The following is an 18,523-nucleotide window of genomic DNA, read 5'->3' as shown; positions in this document are numbered from 1 at the left end:
TGCGGGCCAAGTCTCAAGGGGACACAGGGTCTGGGATTCTATCGCAAGCATGGTGGCTGCCACTGGAGGGTTTTAGTGCGGAAAAGCTGATCTGTCTGAGGTTGGAGAAGACCACTTTGGAAGCTCTGCCTTCTTCTCTCCCAGGAAGTTGTCCCTGAGGCTTCACACAGTCTCCTCTGGGCTCCCATGGCCTCTTCACTCCACGTGATCCTTACTGCCCCCCCCCCCCACTGAATCCCCAGTGTCTAGCATAGATCTATTTCACAGTAGGTCGAATGAATGGCTATACCAAACAGATCTCAGTGCAGAGCAGGACCCAGGAGCTGGGACATGAATGTGCCCGGTGCCATCCCTTGAGACGTCCCCATTAGATCAGGGCTAGGTCAGAGGCAGGGATGGGGGCTGGTGGGGCTTCTCGGAGGAGGAGACAGGGTGAGAACTGAGTATGGAAGAGAGTGAAGAGAAGGGAACTCGTTACAATTGAGAAGCTATGGGCTCTGCAGCTCTGGACAAGCGAAAGGAGAGGCCACCCCCCCCCCCACGCCTTCTGGAGGTTTCCCTGTCTTAGGACCCTCCATTGGGTGGGACATCCACTGGATGTCTTGGCCTCACAGATTCTGGGCTCAGACCACTCTAATCTTCCATGTCCGTGACCTTGCCCCAGACCCCACCTCCTCCTGCTCAAGTCTGAACCATGATGGTCTCATGTCCCCTGCCTGTCCTTGAAGCTCGTCCTCCTTCCTGTAGGTGTGGCACCTGTCTAGAAAAGAGAATGCCTCCCCAGGGCTTTCCATTACCTGTTCCCTTGGCCACAGGCTGAGGTCTCTTCCATGATAAAGTGAAGTTCACAGGAATCCACAGCAAATGCTCGTCTCACATTCCCCCACCCCCGTGACTCTCTCCCCTGCTTCTCTGCACATGCCTGGCTTCATTCTTCCCTTTCTCCACTCCACTCCGTGCCCCCAGAGGCTGACCTCTACAGACGGCATCAATGGACAGCCTTGTCCTCTGGGTTCCAGGTGGGTTTGGCCAATAGGAGGCACTGGCGAAGATGAAGCCAAGGGAGAGAATGGGATATTAATCCTCCTGCATCCCTTCCCATAGCATCGCCTCTGCTGGTTGTATCCCTTGACGAAAGGCCCTGTGCACGTAAATCTATCCCTGGGCTCTAACATTCTTCTTTCCCTTTGTCTGGTCAGGGGGACCAGGAGATGGTAATGGCTCTCCATGGGTGCTCGCCCCTTTGGTTTCCCCAATGCTGCCCACTGCATATGCCCTGTAGCAAACCTGCCTCAAATTACCCCACTTGAAGGTGCCACTTATTTCCCCTAGGCTCCCAGCTGGGGTCCCCATGCTTCCCTCCTCACTCCTGCTTAAGGGTGCTCAGAACGTTCAAGTCCTGCGTCCTTAGCCTCCACTCTCAGATTCCCTCCCTCACGATGTGCATGGCTCAGTCCTCTCAATCTGTCAGCAGCTAGTGACTCCATGGGCTGTGCCCCTCCTCCTTGACACCCACCACCACCACCACCACAACCACCACCGCTGCTGGGGCACCACACTTGCCTGCTTCCCCTCCTAACTCTGTGGTTTCTCTGCTCTGCCTATCCCTTAGATGTTGGGGCCCTAAGGGCTCAGTCTCCAGTCTTGCTGTCTGCTGTATTCTGGGGAGACTTCATCCTCTCCCAGCTTCGGCATCCCTCTGCCCCACCACACAGAGACAGTCGTTTGGCCATCTTTGTCTTTAATCCGCAGATGCGCCTGGGTCCTTGCCGCAGGGACTCAGGCCCCTTCGACTGAACATGACCCAAACCTGCTTCTGGCCTTCCTTTCATATCTGCTCCTCACCCAGTGCCTGGATTTAGGCCTCATCCTTTTTTGCCGGAACCATGCCCATCCTCCTTCCAGGCCTCTCGACCCTCAGTCTTCCCCCTCTGGTCCTTCCCCCTCACCAGCGCCCACGTAAGATTCCAAACACACAGATCTGTCGGGAACCCTCCCCTGCTGGGGATCAAGCTCCTCGCCTGATGTTCGAAGTCCTTTGTAATCCCATGTCTTCCCATCCAAAACTTTCCCGCGGAACACAATCAGCTGTGCGTGGAGGCTTGCGTGGGTTGGAGCACAGCCTTGTAGGGTTTAGCTCCAAGGCTGCCTCCTCCAGGGAGCCTTCCCTCCCACTCCTCAAGTATGCAGCCAGTTCCTTATTCTCCTCGAACCTGAGCCCGGCTGCGTCTCCCCCCCGCCCCTCTGGTCTTAGAGCTGGTAGTAGGGACAGATGAACGAGTGAATGACTGACTGACTGACTGACTGAATGAATGAGTGGTGAAAGGTGATCTGGAGGCGGCTCAGAGCAAGGAGAGGGAGTTGCCGGGCCTGGGAGGGGCCTCAGCCGGAGCCACCCTCCTCCCAGCCCTCGGGTCCCTTCCCTTCTCCCGCTCGAAGGGTTGCGCGCGCGGAGCCCCCCCCCCCCCCCGGTCCTGGAGAAAGGCGCTCCCGGATTGGCTCAGGCTGGGAGAGGCGGGCTTCGGCCGGGCCACGAGTCTCTATTGGCTCATCATCCAGGACTCCGTCCAGTCACCGCGAAGAATTCCCCCCTCCACCCCCAGACTCTGATTCCCTCCAGCCTGCGGCAGAGGAGGCGGAAGACGGCGCCTTCTGGTTGCCCTGGCAACCGTCAGCGGATCCGTCGCCCCGGCAACTGTCCGAGGCCTCCCGTCAGCCTTCGCCTGGGCCCCTTCAATCACCCAGACAACCGCTACCCGTTCCGGTCAACCATCAGCCCTCTCCCCGTCACCCTGGCAACCGTCGCCAGACCCACCGCCCCCTGGACACAACGTCCTCATCCTGCCCGCAGGCCTCCTGGCCCCAGGCTCCGAGATCGCGGGGTCCCCTTCCCCTCCGGCCCATCTCCTCGCCCCTAGGGGGCACTGCTCCCACCCTGGCAGGGGTGGTGGAGGGCCCCCGGGGCGGGGCGGGCGCTGGGGATCCCGGCTCCCGTCGGGCCTAACGGCCGCCCTGTGCTGAGGCTATGCATAGCCCCCTGCCTGTCACCCCGCTCGCTCTCTTGCGTGGGACTGTCCAGCCACAACAGGGAGCTTTTCAAAATTCAAGCCATGTCCCTCCCCTGATGAAAACCCTCCCCTGGCTCCCCTTGAGAATCGAATCCAAAGTCGTGGCAGCCCCTGGCGGTCTGGCTGTGTGACCTCTTCTCCTCCTTTTCTCTGCCCTAGCAGCCGCTAATCCCCACGTTGTTACTCCAGTAGCCCAAGCTTATTTCTGCCTCCGACCTTCCTACTTATGCTCAAAAGTGCGTCCCCCAGCGAGGGAAGCCTTTTCCGAGCCATCATACGCTTACATAGCTCTCTGCACCTGTTCTCTGCTAACTCCACAACGAGGGCCTAGATCAGTGCCTGACACACATGATGAGTGGAAGGATGTTACGTTGGAGACAAGAGAGGACAGAGGAGGATGACCAGCAGGCAGGCGTTAGCCAGGCTGGCCCATCCCAGGAATAAGAGAATGTATTTCTGACACTGCTGGTCCCCAGAGAGATTCATCATGCAGCAGGTCATGGCACTGTCCCCAAAGGCCAGGTGAAGGCTGGGGAGATAGAAGTGCTGAGATAGAAGGGCTGGATGGTTCGCCCTCTACTTGTACCACCCTTTTCCGAAGGCTGGAGCCAGACGACCCCAGAAAGAATCCCCAGACACTGTGGTTCATTTAGAGAAGATTCCAGGAGCTGGAGAGGCAGGCCTCAGTCCTCAGATGATCCTTCGGGGAGCTGGTCCCTTCCTGTGCCAGTCCAGAATCTCACACTCCCAACCTAACAGAGCCTAGAGCTGTTTTTCCATGGATCGGAGACAGGGGTCCCAGGGATCCTTCGCAGGCCGCAGCAAGAGAACTTGACCTTACGAGGCCTGGAGTCACAACTGGGAGGAAGACCGTGGGAGCTGTTCAGGGCCAGGCTAGACAGGACTCTAGACACCCAGCTGCTTGCACATGAGGGCCCTCCCTGGGGGAGCGGGTCAGGAGCCAGGTGTGGATACCCCTAGTCTAGGAGCACCCTCCTCAGCACTGTCCAACTGAATGCTTTCCACTGATGTGGCAATTGAGCCCTTGGAGTATAGCCAGAGTGACTGAGGAACTGAATTTTTAATTGATTTTAATTACTTTGCATGTGAACTGAAGCAGCCAGATGTGGCTGCCAGTACCCTGTTGGACACTGCACCATTTAGCTGAAGACTCGGACTGGAGAGGAAAGCCAGGGACAGGAAGGTCAGGGTCTGGGGTTGGTGCTGCTCTGGGGGCTGACTTTGGTAAGAAGAGTAAGGCCCCAGGGGAGGGGAGAGGTAGGACTTCCGCATCTAGCTCCAGAGAAGAGTTGTACCTGGTTCTCCAGGGTTGAAGGGCTTGTTCACCTGCACACACACTCACACCTGTGAGTGAGCCTACAGGCTGGTGTGCCTGAGGGCATCCACAGACACCCTTGTGTGCGGCCTAGGAGTTCCACGCCTGCGCACCATCTGGGAGCCCACCCTTGTATGTACGTTGTGTGGACTCCTACGCGCACACAAGCCAGCGAGCGAGGGCCACTAGTCCAGCAGGTCTCGCAAGAAGGCCCACATGTACTCGTGCATCTCCCCAGGGTTGCTCTGTGGGATCCAGTGCCCCACGCCTGGCAGGATGTGGGCCTCCAGCCGGCCAGGCACAAAGCGACTGCTGATGGCTCCCACCAGCCCCTGCTCGAAGTAGGTGTCCTTCTCTCCCCACAGCAGCAGCGTGGGTGTGGCCAGCTCCTGGGGCTCCAGGGGGAAGTTCCTATGGCCAAGACATAGACAGACAGAAGAATCACCGCCCCAACTCCCTGCCCCCACAACTCTCCTGAGCTTTCCGCCCTGGGTCTGCTCTCACCTGAAGAGGTTTCGGTAATAGTTGAGGGGCCCCGTGAGACCACCGGGCTGTGAGAAGTCATAAAGGAAGGCCTCAAGCTCGCTGGGGGTTAAGTGTGGGATGCCTCTCTTGCGGTGTGTGAGGGTGGTCTTCAGGATCTGGGTACACAACAGGACTGTGGTTTCAGTGCCCAGTCTTCCCAGGCCCAACCCGCTACCCTCCACCTACGGACGGCCTTCGCCCCACTGCACCTGGAAGTCAGACATGGACAGTAGTTTCTCAGGCAGCCAGGGAAGCTGGAACAGGAAAATGTAGTTGGAACGGAAGAACTGGCCGATGTGGCGTATAGAGTAGTCTGGGGGCAGGGGAAAGGCAGATGTGAGGCCTGGGCCTGAGGTGGCCCCACACCCCTGCACTCCTACAGGCACCCAGGTCAGGCACACAGGATGCGCCAACACTCAGGAATGTCGTCGCTGTCTGCCAGAGCCCGTGAGGACTCTCGACACTCCTCCGGGCCTGGATAGCAGCTCTCCCCCCCCCCCCCGCAGAGTTGTCACTGTACCCACAGAATGCGGGCACCTCCCTCTGCAGCTCCCAGGGGCCCCCAGAGCCACTGGTGTGCTTCCCCTGCCCAGGCCTGGATGCATTTCAGTATTTATTGAGCACCTACTGGGTACCAGGACCCGTTTAAAACCCTGGAGACACAGTAGTAAACAGAACAGACAAAACTCCCCTGCCCCCGGGGAGCTGACAGTCTACAGACAGAGACAGACAAGAAAAGATAACCAAGAGGGAGGGAGAGAGGGAGAAAAAGGGAGACAGAGAGAAAGAGAAAAAAGATAATAGAGGCCATGTCACTATGTCACTTCGGCTGTGACACTGGGAATTAGGATCAGGTGAGGTGACAGGCATCTCATGCTATTGTAGTTGCTTACTGATCTATACCTTCCTTGCCAGAAGAAAGGCATTTAACCTCTCTTGCCTCAGTTTCCCCCAACTGGACCACGAAGACAATAACACTTTCATACGCTCAGGAGGCTTGTGTCGGTTACTGTATGCAAGCTCCTTGTCAGAACAATGATTACCTGTAAGTGCTTAAAACATATGAGTCACTCCTAAGTGTATTGTCATTGACTGTAGATTGGGAGTGTCATGTGTGTCCCCAGGCCCTGAAGTGTTGACCGGTGGACCAGGAGGTGAAAACACAGACACAGGCTCCTCCACACAGGCATATCCCAGTGCCCTGGACTCCCCAACACACCTTGGTACACAGACATGGGGGCAGCACTGACAATTACCATCCGCTCGACCAGGGATGGGTAGTAGATGGAGAAATTCCAGGCGAGGAGCGCACCCCAGTCATGGGCCACCAGGATACACTTGGAATAACCTGGGGGGCCAGACGAACCGGTGTAAGTAAGATACCAGGGAGAGGCGAGGCAGGGTGAGGGAGGCCAGGCCTGGGATGTGGGTACCCCACCCAGGCCCAGGATGACATCTTGGATGTCCGTCATCAGTAGGTCCGTGGTGTAACAGTCTACATCCCGAGGGGCATCTGAGGAGCCGTATCCCCGTAGGTCCACAGCCACCACGTGGAAGCGGCTCTGGAACTCCCAAAGCTGGTAGCGCCAGGAGAACCTGTCAGGCGGGTGGGGAGGGAGGCTGTCAGGGTCCCCAGGCTTCACCTCTGCACTACGCCCAGCAGGGGCCTTCCGGGGGCCCCACCTTCCTGCCCTGGGCTTCCCAGAAAGGAAGATGGGGGAGCCCCAGGCCTAGGGCAAGGTCAGCTGCACCCTGGATCCAAGACCGGATTGTCCCATCCTGTCAGGGCCTCCTCCTGTACACAGACCCCTGTCCTCCAGCACCCCATCTGTACGCTTTGTGCCCTCAATCTATCCAGCCCGAGTGCCCGCCTCCTGGATGCCCTGTTGGTCCAAGTTCCACTTCCTGCTCCACCTCCAGCCTTGTGTGCCCCGGGACCCTGGCCTTCAGACCTACCAGTTCTCTGGGAAGCCGTGCAGAAACAGCATGAGGGGCCCATTGCCACGTCCAGCTGAGACGTAGTGCAGACGCAAGCCCGAGCTCTGCGGGAGGGCACCGTCTGAGACCTGGGGAACCCTTCCTCGCTAGGCTTGAACACCCCGGCCACGTGCAGACCCAGATTTGGATTCAACCAGTTGCTGTCTGCTCACCCCGCCCGCTCCAGCCCCACAAGCCCGACCTCCCGGGCTGCTCGACCCTCCAAGCCCCCACGGCCACACCCCCTCCCCCCCGCTCCGGGGCGCGCGCGCGCTCACCTTGAGGGTCAGGAAGCAGTGTTCGCCCAGTGTCGGGTTGCTCAAACAGGCGGGCGGGGTGCTCCGGGGGCGCCCGCAGCAGCCGCGCCGGGGCCGGCACAGCACGTGTGTGAACGCGATGCAGCCGTAGACGGCGGCGGCCACCAGCGCCGCGGAGAACACGAGGCTCCACATGAAGGCGCGCAGCAGCTTCAGAGTGAGGCGCGACGGCGCCAGTAGCGCTGTCACCACCAGCTCGGGCATGTCGCCGCGACCCGGGACGACTTCGGCGCTGCCTTTGGGGGTGTGGGCGGGGGGCGCGAGCAGCCGCACGGAGGCGGGACCCGGGCTGGGAAGCCCACCGCCTTTGGTCTGGGGCCCCTCCGTGCCTTCGGGGCTTGAGGAACGCTCCGGGAGAAGAGGCGGGAGGCTTAGACCGAAACCGCCGCCGCACACGACTCACCTAAGTGCCAGGTAAACACCTGGGCGCGACGGCGACAGGGAACAGGATGGGTGCGGGGATGGAGCCTGCGAGGACCAGGCTTCGGTGGCTGGGGAGGAGCCTTGAGGAGAAGGGATGCGAACTGCGGGCAGGGCCTAGGCAGGCTTGGGCGGGGCTTAAGAAGGGGGCGGGGTCTAGTAGGACTCCCGCCGCGGGTGGGTTGGGATCTGAAGTGTAGGGGGAGATTGATAGGTGGACTAACGGAGGCGGGGGGTGGGGGTGGGGTACCTGGGTGAGATGGGCGGAGCCTGGAGCGAAGGGGCGGGGCAACGCAGGGTAGGTGCGGCCTACGAGCCAGAAACTTGACCCCAACTTGGCCTAGAAGCTATGCAGGAGTGGGGCGTGGCTTAAAGGTGGGCGGGGAGAGGGTGGGGCTTAGATGAAGTGGGGCCTGAAGTTGGGCGGGAGAAGGCCCGAAGCTGGGCCCTATGGTTTGGGTGCGAGGGCTTGAGCCAATAAGCTGGGGGTCGGCCTGAGTCCGGGCCAATGAGACGGGGGGCGGGGCCGGAACCTAATATGGCGGGGAGGGCGGGCCCGGAAGCGGAAGGAGGGGGACAGGTAGTACCTTGGCTGGGATTAGTAGGGAGGCGCGGGTGGTCGCCGCAAGCAGAGGAGGCCGGGGGGGCCCTTGCCGCCGCCCTCCGAGAGCTCCCCTTCCTGGAGCGCGCGACCCTGTCCTTGGCCTGGATGGGAGAGACCTAGCAGCACCCTCACCCGGGCCTGGTTCCAACGGCGGGTCCAGTGGCCTCGACCCCGCGCCAGTCTCCAGTTAGTCCAGCGGGCCCGTCCGTCGGCCCGCCCCTGCACGGCTGTGATTGGAAGGCGGTGGTTATTGACGTGCGGGCGACAGGCCTCGCCCGGCAGCCAATCAGCAGGTGTTGAGGCCCAGGGCTCCGCCGGTGCCGACCAATGAAGACCCGGAGACAGACTTCTAGAAAAGACAGGCCTGGCCTGGGAGCCGGAGGACCGGGCCGGTTGAGCCGCTGGAGCTCTGTCTGAAAGAGGAAGTGGGGCAGGGTCGGGCGACAGGCCAAGGCCAGCTTCCTCCTGTTTTGCAACCTTCCCCCAAGATCCTGAACATTTCAGGGTCACTCATCGTTTAACCTGTATAACACCCCTATTAAGTGCAGGCACTATTATCACACTCCTGTATTACAGACCACGAACCTGAAACTCGGGGATTAAGTCATTTGCCTAAAGCCACACAGCTTGCTAAACAGGATTTACAGAAAAAAGCAACAATCTCGGGCTCCACCTCTCCTTCCGCCCGGAGGCAGCCATCAGAATGCTTTTAGCTTTCTTCTGGTGGTTATCCAGGTAACTCTCAATGCGCTTGTGTGGCTATTTCTTGATGACCAATTTGGGGCATTAAGCATTGCATCGACTCGTCGTCACCACTGGACAGGCCCTACCCGTTTTTAGTTTTCCTATTGGTTTCCTTTAACTGTAAGCACTCCACTCATTGTTTTTGTCACCTCCCACTGCTAACCTTACCTTTGCATTGTTCTGGCTGCTAAACATTACACTGCCCTGGGACCATAATTAAGTCTGTGGGCTCCTACGTAAAGTGGAATAGTGGCTTATGTGGTTCTGCCTCAGTAAACAACGTATCTCAGCGTCGGTAGACGGTGAGGTATTGTACAAAGGTTTATTCTCTCTTTACTTAGTACCTTTCTTTTCTTGCACTATTAGCCTGTATCAAAGCTTTGGTTTCTTTTACACTTTCCATCAAATCCGTTCTCCAACCACTGGATGATCCCGGTATCCCTCCCAAGTCCTCTAATCTGGCTGCATGGCTAGTGGGTGTCTGGGGATCTCCCTTCTTCCTCTGCTACACAAAACTGACTCTCACCGTCCCCCGACCCCCAGCTCTACCCTCAAATAAAAAGACAGCGGTAGTCACAGGTTGGTAATTTTATATTCAGTACAAATGTTTATTTTTGCAATGAGAACTGCACAAAAAAAAAAAAAACCTTTAGTATATAAGTGAAAAGTCTACGAATTCCCTTCTACAAATGTCTAAAGTGTTTAATACAAGTCTCAGATTCACTGACATAATTATTGGCCAAGCGATCCGTGCATACAGTACAGTGGGGGCTTTTGTACACACCTCTTACTCTTGTATAGGACTAAGATTTCTAGTACTGTGGGAGGGAGTGGGAAATGGCCAGAGAAATTAAATAGTAGATCAAGTTTTAATTACAACCCAGTTAGAGAAACACCCATCAGGAAGGTGTGGAGAGGGCCATGGCAGAGTTCTATCTTTAGAAGGAAGGTGCAGACAAAACCATTTCTCCAGCTAAACAGTCGGACCTGGCCTGGGGAAGTTACTGAACAAAACACAGAACAGAAATGAGGGGGCGGGATGAGATGGAAGAAACCCCAAAGAACCAAAATCTAAGTCCCACTTGAACCAGCACAGTGACACGAGGAAGTGCCTGCTGGGGGTTGGGGGCAGGGGCAGAGAGGCAACTGGGGGCCTCTGGCTAGATGCCTGAACTATACCCTTGCCGGGAGGTTTCACAGATCCCAAACACAAGATGATACAAGGGCTTTTCTGGTTGAAAAACAAAGGGGGATAAGGGTTAATAAACAGTGCTAGAAATACTTCAGTTTGTGTCTCTGCACACATAAATGATACACTTTCATCTTACATCCCGGGGCCACTTTTGAGTGCTGCCCTTGCCTTGTGCATGCTGATGGGCACACCGGCAGCCACACGGCAGGCTCTCTTAGGTAGGAATGTGTGCGTGCCTACATGCGTGGGAGGTGAGGATCCTGGTTGAGGGGGTGCGGTGTACACTTATCTAGGAACATCTGGTAACCCTGAGCTTAAATGAAAGGAGTAGTTAAGGTAGAGGCAGACAAGGTGGGAGAAGCAGCCCAAGTCCTCTGGTGAGTGGGGGACCAGGACGGAGGAGGGCGAGAGGGAAGAATACTGTCTGGAGTTTGGCCAGGTTCTGCTGGAGCACGTTACCCACCTAGAAGGCCAGGGTCCACAGGAAGAATGGGTACCTGGGCTCCCTGTCACAGCTTCAGCTTGGTCACGGGAGATGGGCTAGGTGGCCCCTGATGCTAATTCTTGTACAGAGGTGGTCGGGGATCCGGAGGGGCCCCTGGGCCTAGCCTAGGCAACAGGTGGTTCACAAAGAAATGTCAGGAAGACGCCAGCATTAAAAAAGAGAGATGTGTTTATTCCATGATCAGTACAGACCAAATGCATATTCACCGTATGAAAGTCAAACCAGTCAGTGACTCCAGAGTTTGGCCAACACTGAGGCACCAGCGTTGTGGTGTAGAGTGGGTTCTCATGGCACACGTAACCTCACCAAGGGCTCCAATTATAAAATTTAAAAAAAAAAAAAAAATGGGGAAGGGGCAGCCAGCTGGTCGGGCTGGGTGGGGAGCCTCTACCTCAGCAGTCTGCGGCCCCCCAGCCCCTGGTGCCTGCCTCGTCCCCTGGCCCTTCCTTTCCTGGTAAAAAAAAACAAACAAACAAACAAAAAAAAACTCAGAAAGATCTGACGTTAAAAACAAACAAGGGGGGGAGGGAAAAGAAAACATGGCTTTATAATTAAAAATAGACTAATAAAGTTTGAAACTGAGTAAAATATAGGCAGTTTTTTTTTTGTGTTTTGTTTTGTTTTTTGTGGGGTTTTTTTTTTTTTTTTTGAGTTTTTTTACACCAGTTTGGTGGAGTCACCAACAAACTTCAAACAAAGATATGCCAACTATGTTCACTACACAGTACAGCCACGGTCACACACTACCCACAGCGCGGTGGCAGCCGCCGCTCAATGAGGAGACGATCACACCATTTCGGAGATAAGCAGTGCCATTGTGTCTGGAGGAGAAGAGAGAATTAAAAATAAAATAGAATCCGACAAAAAATATATATATAGAAAGAAAAAAAAAACACCCAGAAACACAGGTGGGAAGGAACTGACTTTGGTTGGTGGCCTCACTCACTGGGCGAGGCCGGCCCACACACGCACGTGTGACAGTCACCTCGCTCCAAATTGCCATGGACACACACACACCTCCACGGCACTATTCCCTTTTGCACAAGCGAACACTTACAGAGAGCGGCTCTCGATTAAAGGCTTGTGGGGGGAGGGGAGGGGTGGGGTCTGTTCAAGGCAAAGTCAGTGCCAGCAAGGGGGTGGGCCCGCGCCCTCGCCCGCCTCCAGCTCGCTTGGGCCTGCCCTGGCCTCCTGGGAGCGGGCGGTGGTGGCTGGGATGTGGGGGAAGGACTCCTGGTGGGCAGGACGTCACAAACGTCACGTTCTCGGGGACAGAAAACCAGTCACGGTGGCGGCAGCAACAATGTCCTCTGTATACTGTGTAGACATTTGGCGGAGAGCAGGACCTCTGCCCCGCACGCGGGGACACGCGGCTTGGGTCTGGCCGGCACTTGCTCGTGGAGAGGCGTGCTCTGAGCTGACGTCCTGTGAGGGGGTGGTGGGTGGCGGGACGTCCAGCTGGCTGTAAGGCAGACAGGCTCTGCGATCCTCAGCTGCCCGTCAGGCCTGCCCCGGGCATAGCATGCAGGAGGGCCAGGCCCGGAGACACCCCCTTGCCGCTGCTACCGCCTCCACTGCCGCCCCTAACACTATGGAGAGTCAACGTTTCGCCAGAAAATCAAAGTCAGAAGTCACCTAGGTGCTCTCAGAAAAGATTTTCTTCAAATATTGACAATAGATCACTCTGGAAATTCATGTCAATGGTAGCTGCCATCTGGATGGGAGAGGAGGGAGGGAGGAAGGCAGTAAGACTAGGTGTCCTACCCTTACTACAGCTTCCAAATCCCCCACCCCCACCCCCAGCACAGGCTAGGCCCCCAGGGCCACACCCAGGAACCTCCCAACACTGGGCCTGAGCCTGAGCCACCTGTGAGACCTCGAGGCCAGCACAGTGCAGACAAGCAGGAGCCCCGTCCTGAGCACCCACCCCACGAGCTTCCCACGCACCCCACCTCTCAGAGAGTGACTGCCCTCACCCCGAGGTTCCCAGTCCCCTTCCCAAGCCCCTCCAAGGGTGGACCCCGGCCCAGAGGTCCCCTAACTCACCGCTTCCCGGCGCCTTCGCTCTTGCTCCCGCTTTCGGGCCAACTCCCTCTGTTGGTCCAGCATGGACTGGGGCTGGGAGCTCTGGGCCTGGGGGGCTGCGGCGGCGGCCACAGCGGCGGCCTGCTGTTGCTGCTGCTGCTGCTGCTGCTCCTGCCGTTGCTGCTGCTGCTGCTCCTGGCGCCGGCGTGCCTCCTCATGGGCTCGCCGGGCCTGCTCCAGCACATCCTCATCCTCTCGGCTCCTGAGCAGAGCAGAGCAGAGCAGAGCTGCCCGTCAGCACGGGGGCGGCGCCAGCCCCAGAGGCCCCAGGCTGCCTGCGACCCCAGCCCACCTCATGCGTTCCTGCCGAAGTCGCTCCTTCTCCTTCTCAGCGTGCTCGGCCTGCGCCTTCAGGGCCTTCTCGCGCTCCTCCTTCTCCCTGGCAGCCCGGCGGAACTGCTCGAAGCTGTCACTCGAGGACTTGGCTGTGGAGGACGGGGTGGTGGGATGCTTCTGCACCAAGCTAGCCCAAGAGCCCATGTTCTTGATTTTCAAGTCCTGCCAGGCAGAGAAACCACAGGGTGGCTGAGCGGCTCTTCCGCACCTGGACTCCTCCTGACAGTCCCAAAGCATAAGGGCACACCTCCCTCCCCCAAGGTGCCTCCCTGGCATGGGGACACTTGTGGACTCACTGTTCCTACCTTTTTGGGTGCAACTGGCGTCTTAGGCTCCTGTTTCTGTTTGTCCTTGTCAGGCGCCCCTGCTGGGGGCGCGTTTTGCTCAGGGGGCCGGATCACAGGCCTCCCGACGTCCACAGGCTTCATCTCAGGCCCTGGAACACGAAGAGCTTGTGGGCCTGGGCCGGGGCCCATTCCCCCCTGCCCCCAAGCCCAGCAGGGTCGAGTCAACCAGCCCACAGAAAGCTCCCGTCCAGTGCAGGCCAGGGGCAGAGAGGACACTCACGTTGGGGCAAGTGAACAGGCGCCTTGATGCTCTCCGGGTGTTTAGGGGGCTCTGGCCGCAGTGAGGGGCTGAAAGGCTCGCTGCGAATGATGGGTGAGTGGATCTTCTCCTCCTTCACCACCACCAGGGGCTGGGGCTGGACCACAGAGGCCGCACGCAGCTCCTGGGATGGCACAGGCACGGTGGCCGGTGAGGCAGGTGGGTGCTTCTGGCACCGGCCCGCACCTGGCCCTGGGGGCTGTGGCCCAGCCCTGCCCTTTACCTGCTTCTTAGGCTGAACGTTTTGCTGGGGTGGCGACTGGTGGGTTAGGCTCTGGAACGGTGGCATCTGGGGGGAATGTATCATAAGCGGGGAGGGGGCTTCGCGGAGGTGACCTAGGAGAGGGGACAAGGAGCATGTCAGAACTTGTGTGGCCGCCACTGGCCTGGGCCCAGCCAGGCGCCCTCCTAACCTGGGGGGGACCCACACTGGCTGAGCCCCAGGCACCTCAGGCCCTGAGCTCAGCGTACAGCAGGGCTTCTTGGAGCCATGAGATCAGTCCTGGCATCTGATGCCCTGTGTGTCAGAATCATCAGGAATCTCTGACAAGTGCAGATCCTGATGTAGTTGCTCACAGGTAAGGTCTGGGCCTGAGTACTTTTTAGAAGTTCTCCTGGTGGCTCCACGGCACAGCCTGGGTTAAATACAAGGGACATCAATAGGATGCCTGGGTGCCTCAGTTGGTTAAGCGCCTGCCTTTGGCTCAGGTCATGCATGATCCCAGGGTCCTGGGATTGAGTCCTGCATGGGGGTCCTTGCTCGGCAGGGAGCCTGCTTCTCCTTCTGCCTGCTGCTCCCCCTGCTTGTGTGCACGTGCTCTGACAAGTAAATAAATAAAATCTTTAAAAAAAAAAAAAAAAAAGGAACATCAATAACCTTACAGAACAGACAGCCTGGGCTCCCAGCTATCCCTGTACATGGCTTAACCTGCCTGCATGGACGAAACCAAACCGGGACCGGATCCCCAGGAGACCCTCCCCACACAACTCAGTCTGCAAGCCCCACACAAGAAGGATGCCTGGAACTGGCCTGCACCATAGCAGAGCTGGTAGAACAGGTCCTCGGCTTATGGTTCTTACAGGAATTGGGCCAGCCCACCACCCACCTCCCTCAAAGCAAAGGTGGGTGGGTGGGAGAGTAGAGATCCAGGCAGCCACAAAGTCCAAGTTACCTGGCACAAGGCAGGAGCCTGGAAAGCACTATCAGAGCACTTAAGTCTGACACCTCAGCTTCACTGAGGAGAAATAGCCCTAGGTCACAGTCACCAAGACCTGCCTTCAACTCTTCTACCTGCTCTAGCATGGAAACACCTTCCTGCTTGCTTGAATCCCTGACATGTCTTGGCCAGCTCCAGCATGGGACAAGCCGCACTTGTCCACAAAACAAAGCCACCTCTCTGCAGTGCACTTGCTCCTGGCCCTGAACAACCTAACCCAAGCTCTGCATGGAGCCCTTCCACTGCCCTCCTTCAGATTGGATTCCAGCTGCCATCTGCCAGCAGACACACCAACACCCTCAGTCTTCCACCAGCCCCCTGGGCCTGGCACAGACCAGGCACAGACCACAATGCCTCACGTATGGTGGACCCTCCCTGCCCATCTCTCTAAAGCCAGAGCTTGCTCCTAACCCTAGAAAGGCAGAACAGCTGCTCGGAGACAACATGGTCGTGAAGACCAGCCCACACCTGCACCTTGGTCTCCAGCCCCATGTGGCTGGTTTCACCAGCCTTGGTGTTGGGGGCCCCAGTCCAGGCCTAGGGATCTGCAGGCACACGACTGTGACAGTCTCTCGTCCGGGGTGGCTCCCTCAGCAGCACCTGCTGAGGCTTGACCTGGGTGACAGCAGGCAGATGCTTGGATCTATGATTTGTATCAACTGCCAGCCAGTGGCTTCACCCACCAGCAGCTGGAGGGGAGGCCCAGTGGCTCAGGGGTAGTGCCTGCAAGCTGGCCAGGTGCCCAGGGATGCACCTCCTTGGGACTCCAACTCGGCTTTGGCCCAAAGTCCTGAGCCACACTCCAACCCACGCTGCCCCCTGTGACCCACCCCAGGCCACAGGAGCTCAGAGGAGGGGGGCATGAGGACTCACAGTGTAGGTCGCCAGAGGAAATTTGCCCCACTAAGAACTAGCTCCACCAAAGGCATCTATCTCCTGCTCATCACTGCCCCCCCCACAGGGAAGCCTGGCCTTCCTTAAGGGTGAAAACAGGCACAGCTGCACAGCTAGCTGCCAGGACCAGGACCAGCACCAGCCTTCTCAGGGAGGCCAGCCAGCTGTTCTTGGCTCAGGGCGTCCAATGATCCACTTGGTACCTGGAAGCTTTTGCAAGGTCTCGGAGCAGTCACAGCCTAAGATCAACAGCCTTGTTGTTCAATTTGTAGGCGGCACCTGCACTCCCTCGCCAGGCTACATGGTCTGTACTGCCAAGTCCAGGAGCCCCAACCCTGAACCTCACATGTCACCACACCATGAGGCATTGACTGGAACGATTCCCTTGCTGAGGCCGGCCAGCACATTCTGGTCACAGACACTTAGGAAACAAGTGCCAGGAAAGGCGAGAGGGCGTGGCCTGATAAACACTACCAACAGAAAAAGGACAGCCTGGATCACTGTGGAGACATGGACCAGGGAAAGGGAAACAGCTCCCGTGTACACCCCAAGATACCTTTCAGCTTTAGCCCAATTCTCTCCCACAAGGTCCTGACTCCCACCAAGTGAGCCTCACTGAGAGCAGAGCACCGAGTCCTATAGGTTCCCAAAGAGCCCCCGGCTGTCCAGGCCTGCCCCTAGCTCTGCCTGGGCCTCACCCCCTACTCTGTTTGTTAAATTAGCTCTGGCTCACCCTCTGATCACCTCCTCCAGGAAGTCTGCCCTGACTTCCAGAAACAGATCAGGTGTCTCCCTGTCTTCCCCAACTAGCAGGATCACGATGCACTGTAATACTCTTAACTGTGAGTTCCAAGAGAAGCGTCAGTGGGGACCTTGTTCCCAGTCATCAGGTTGCAAGCCAGATAACAACACTATGTGAAGGACCAATGCCCCCTTTCAGCCACCTCTGGAACCAACCCAGAGCTTTCAAGGTGGGGCTCTGAGCCCATCTCAGCCTGAAGCATGAGCTGACCAGTCTGGCTTCTTAAAGACAAAATTCTGGGCCCAGCACCAGCCTCCCCAGAGCCCAGGGGCAAAAGCCAACTTACCGGTTGAATAGGGGTCCGACTTGTGGTGCCGGGGTGAAGGGTGATGCTGGATGACTTGCTGAGGCTTGGCAGGCTGCGGTGGTGGCGGCTGCTGGCCTGGGGGTGGGTGTGGGGGCTGCTGGCCTGGGGGCGGTGGGGGCTGCTGGATGTGGGTAGGGAACTGCATGGGCTGCATGTGCACGGGCCGTGGGGGGGGCTGGTGCTGCTGCTGGGGTGGTGGCTGTGGCTGGGGGGGTGGTGGCGGTGGCTGCTGCTGAAGCTGCTGCTGCACTGAAGGGTGGGGTGGAGGGGGCAGGGGGGGTGGGGGCTGGGACTGCACCTTCACGGAAGGGAGTAGTGGTGTGGGGGGCTGCACCTTCTGCAGCTGCTGCAGGTAGAGCTGCATCTGCATCGAGGTGAGGGGTGGGGCGGGTGGCTCTTCGTCCTCTTGCAATAGCACTTGGGGGGGCTGAGCCATGGGGGGCTGTGGGAGAAGGGGTGGCTGGGCCAGGGCAGGCGACACGGCCGGGGGCCGGGCAGGCTTAGGGGGCAGGGCGGCGGCTCGGTTGCTGGGCCGCGATGGCTGCTGGGGCAGCGCGTTGTGCAAAGCTGGAAGGACACGACAGCGTGGCAGTGAGGCTCACAGCTTCTGTACCCCATGGCCCTCAGCCCAGCCTTTCTGCTCCATCATGACTTCCTGCTGGTCTCCCTCCAACTAGCCATCTCACTCCGCCCTCCTTGGCTTCCCATAAACTCCAGGTAAGAACAGCTTCCAGAGAAGTCTACAGGATTGGGATGCTCACCACTGCTATTCTACCTTATACTCTGCACCCCCAACCTTCCTCCCTTCCCTTCCCTTCAGCTGCTCCCTATTTTCACACTTGCCCTTCAGGTCTCAGAGTAGGCAGGCCTTCCCTGAATCCCCCAGGTGTGTGTGTGTCCCAGCACCTCCATCCTCAACTGGGAGCTGGGGCGGTGGCGGGGAGGGGGCGCACACATCTTTTTTCCATCTCACACAATGCTTGGCCCAGCAGAAGAAAAGAGTATCTTCCATACTGAGGCACTACCTATGCAGACCCTGGGCCTCAGTGGCTCATGTTTTCCTTAATGGCTTGGGTAGTCACCGACCTCCCCTTGGAGGCAAGACAACATGGGGACTCCACAGGTCGCCCAGAGTGCCTAGTCACAGTGAAAGAGCAGGGTGGGAAGGGGGCCTCCCTGCACCTGGGCAGGCGTGGCTGCAGCTCACCTGGAGGAGAGACCACCGAGTGCTGGTTGAGATGAGGTGGAGTGCTGTGCTCGGGCGGCTGGGGCAGGTGGGGGGGCAGCTCAGGCTGCGGCAGGTGCAGGATGGGCTGGGTGAAGTGGCCGATGGGGTCGAAGACGCTGCTTGGGAGCTGGGGCTCCAGGACGGGCACCTGGGCGGCGATGAAGGGCGGAGGCGAGGACTTCATCGTGGGGGCTGCCTGCGGCGGCATGGCAGGTGGGGGCGGTGGGGGCGGGGGCTGCTGCTGCTGCTGCTGCGCAGGTGGGGGCGGCGGGGGCTGCTGGGGAGGCGGCGGGGGCTGCTGGGGCACAGGGGCCGGGGCCTGCTGCATCTGCTGATGATGGTGGTGATGGTGCTGCAGAC

General features: G+C 58.4%; 2 protein-coding genes across 6 annotated transcripts in view; both read right to left on the bottom strand.

The window, feature by feature from the left end:
* Positions 1–4,142: 4,142 nt before the first annotated feature.
* Positions 4,143–8,643, bottom strand: EPHX3 (epoxide hydrolase 3). 2 transcript variants are annotated; one of them, XM_045778762.2, is made up of 9 exons: positions 8,231–8,643; positions 7,894–7,990; positions 7,185–7,726; positions 6,886–6,971; positions 6,368–6,525; positions 6,149–6,277; positions 5,139–5,242; positions 4,909–5,045; positions 4,143–4,815 (listed from the first exon to the last, which is right to left on the bottom strand). In XM_045778762.2, the coding sequence occupies exons 3-9, from the start codon at positions 7,425–7,427 to the stop codon at positions 4,590–4,592; spliced, it is 1,083 nt and encodes a 360-aa protein (XP_045634718.1). In that variant the 5' UTR covers positions 7,428–7,726; positions 7,894–7,990; positions 8,231–8,643; the 3' UTR covers positions 4,143–4,589. The 2 variants fall into 2 exon arrangements, with proteins under 2 accessions (XP_045634718.1, XP_045634717.1); XM_045778761.2 differs by lacking the exon at positions 7,894–7,990.
* Positions 8,644–10,838: 2,195 nt separating this feature from the next.
* Positions 10,839–18,523, bottom strand: part of BRD4 (bromodomain containing 4) — an 88,017-nt gene continuing 80,332 nt past the window's right edge. For 3 of the 4 annotated variants that reach the window (XM_045778830.2, XM_045778829.2, XM_087867205.1), the window contains exons 13-19: positions 18,143–18,515; positions 16,915–17,502; positions 13,677–14,051; positions 13,415–13,545; positions 13,066–13,271; positions 12,735–12,975; positions 10,839–12,402 (exon numbers count right to left, since the gene is read on the bottom strand). In XM_045778830.2, the coding sequence (XP_045634786.1) occupies positions 12,334–12,402; positions 12,735–12,975; positions 13,066–13,271; positions 13,415–13,545; positions 13,677–14,051; positions 16,915–17,502; positions 18,143–18,515 (1,983 nt within the window). In that variant the 3' untranslated portion in view covers positions 10,839–12,333. The remainder of the gene's footprint in view (positions 12,403–12,734; positions 12,976–13,065; positions 13,272–13,414; positions 13,546–13,676; positions 14,052–16,914; positions 17,503–18,142; positions 18,516–18,523) is intronic. The other variant, XM_087867204.1, reaches the window with a different exon arrangement.

Source organism: Ursus americanus, chromosome 14 (genome assembly GCF_024610735.1).
Source record: "Ursus americanus isolate L20-20 chromosome 14, mUrsAme1.1.p, whole genome shotgun sequence".
In the NCBI taxonomy this organism is placed as follows: Eukaryota; Metazoa; Chordata; class Mammalia; order Carnivora; family Ursidae; genus Ursus; species Ursus americanus.
The sequence above is the reverse complement of the archived record's forward strand: the minus strand, read 5'-3'. Positions and strand labels throughout refer to the sequence as shown.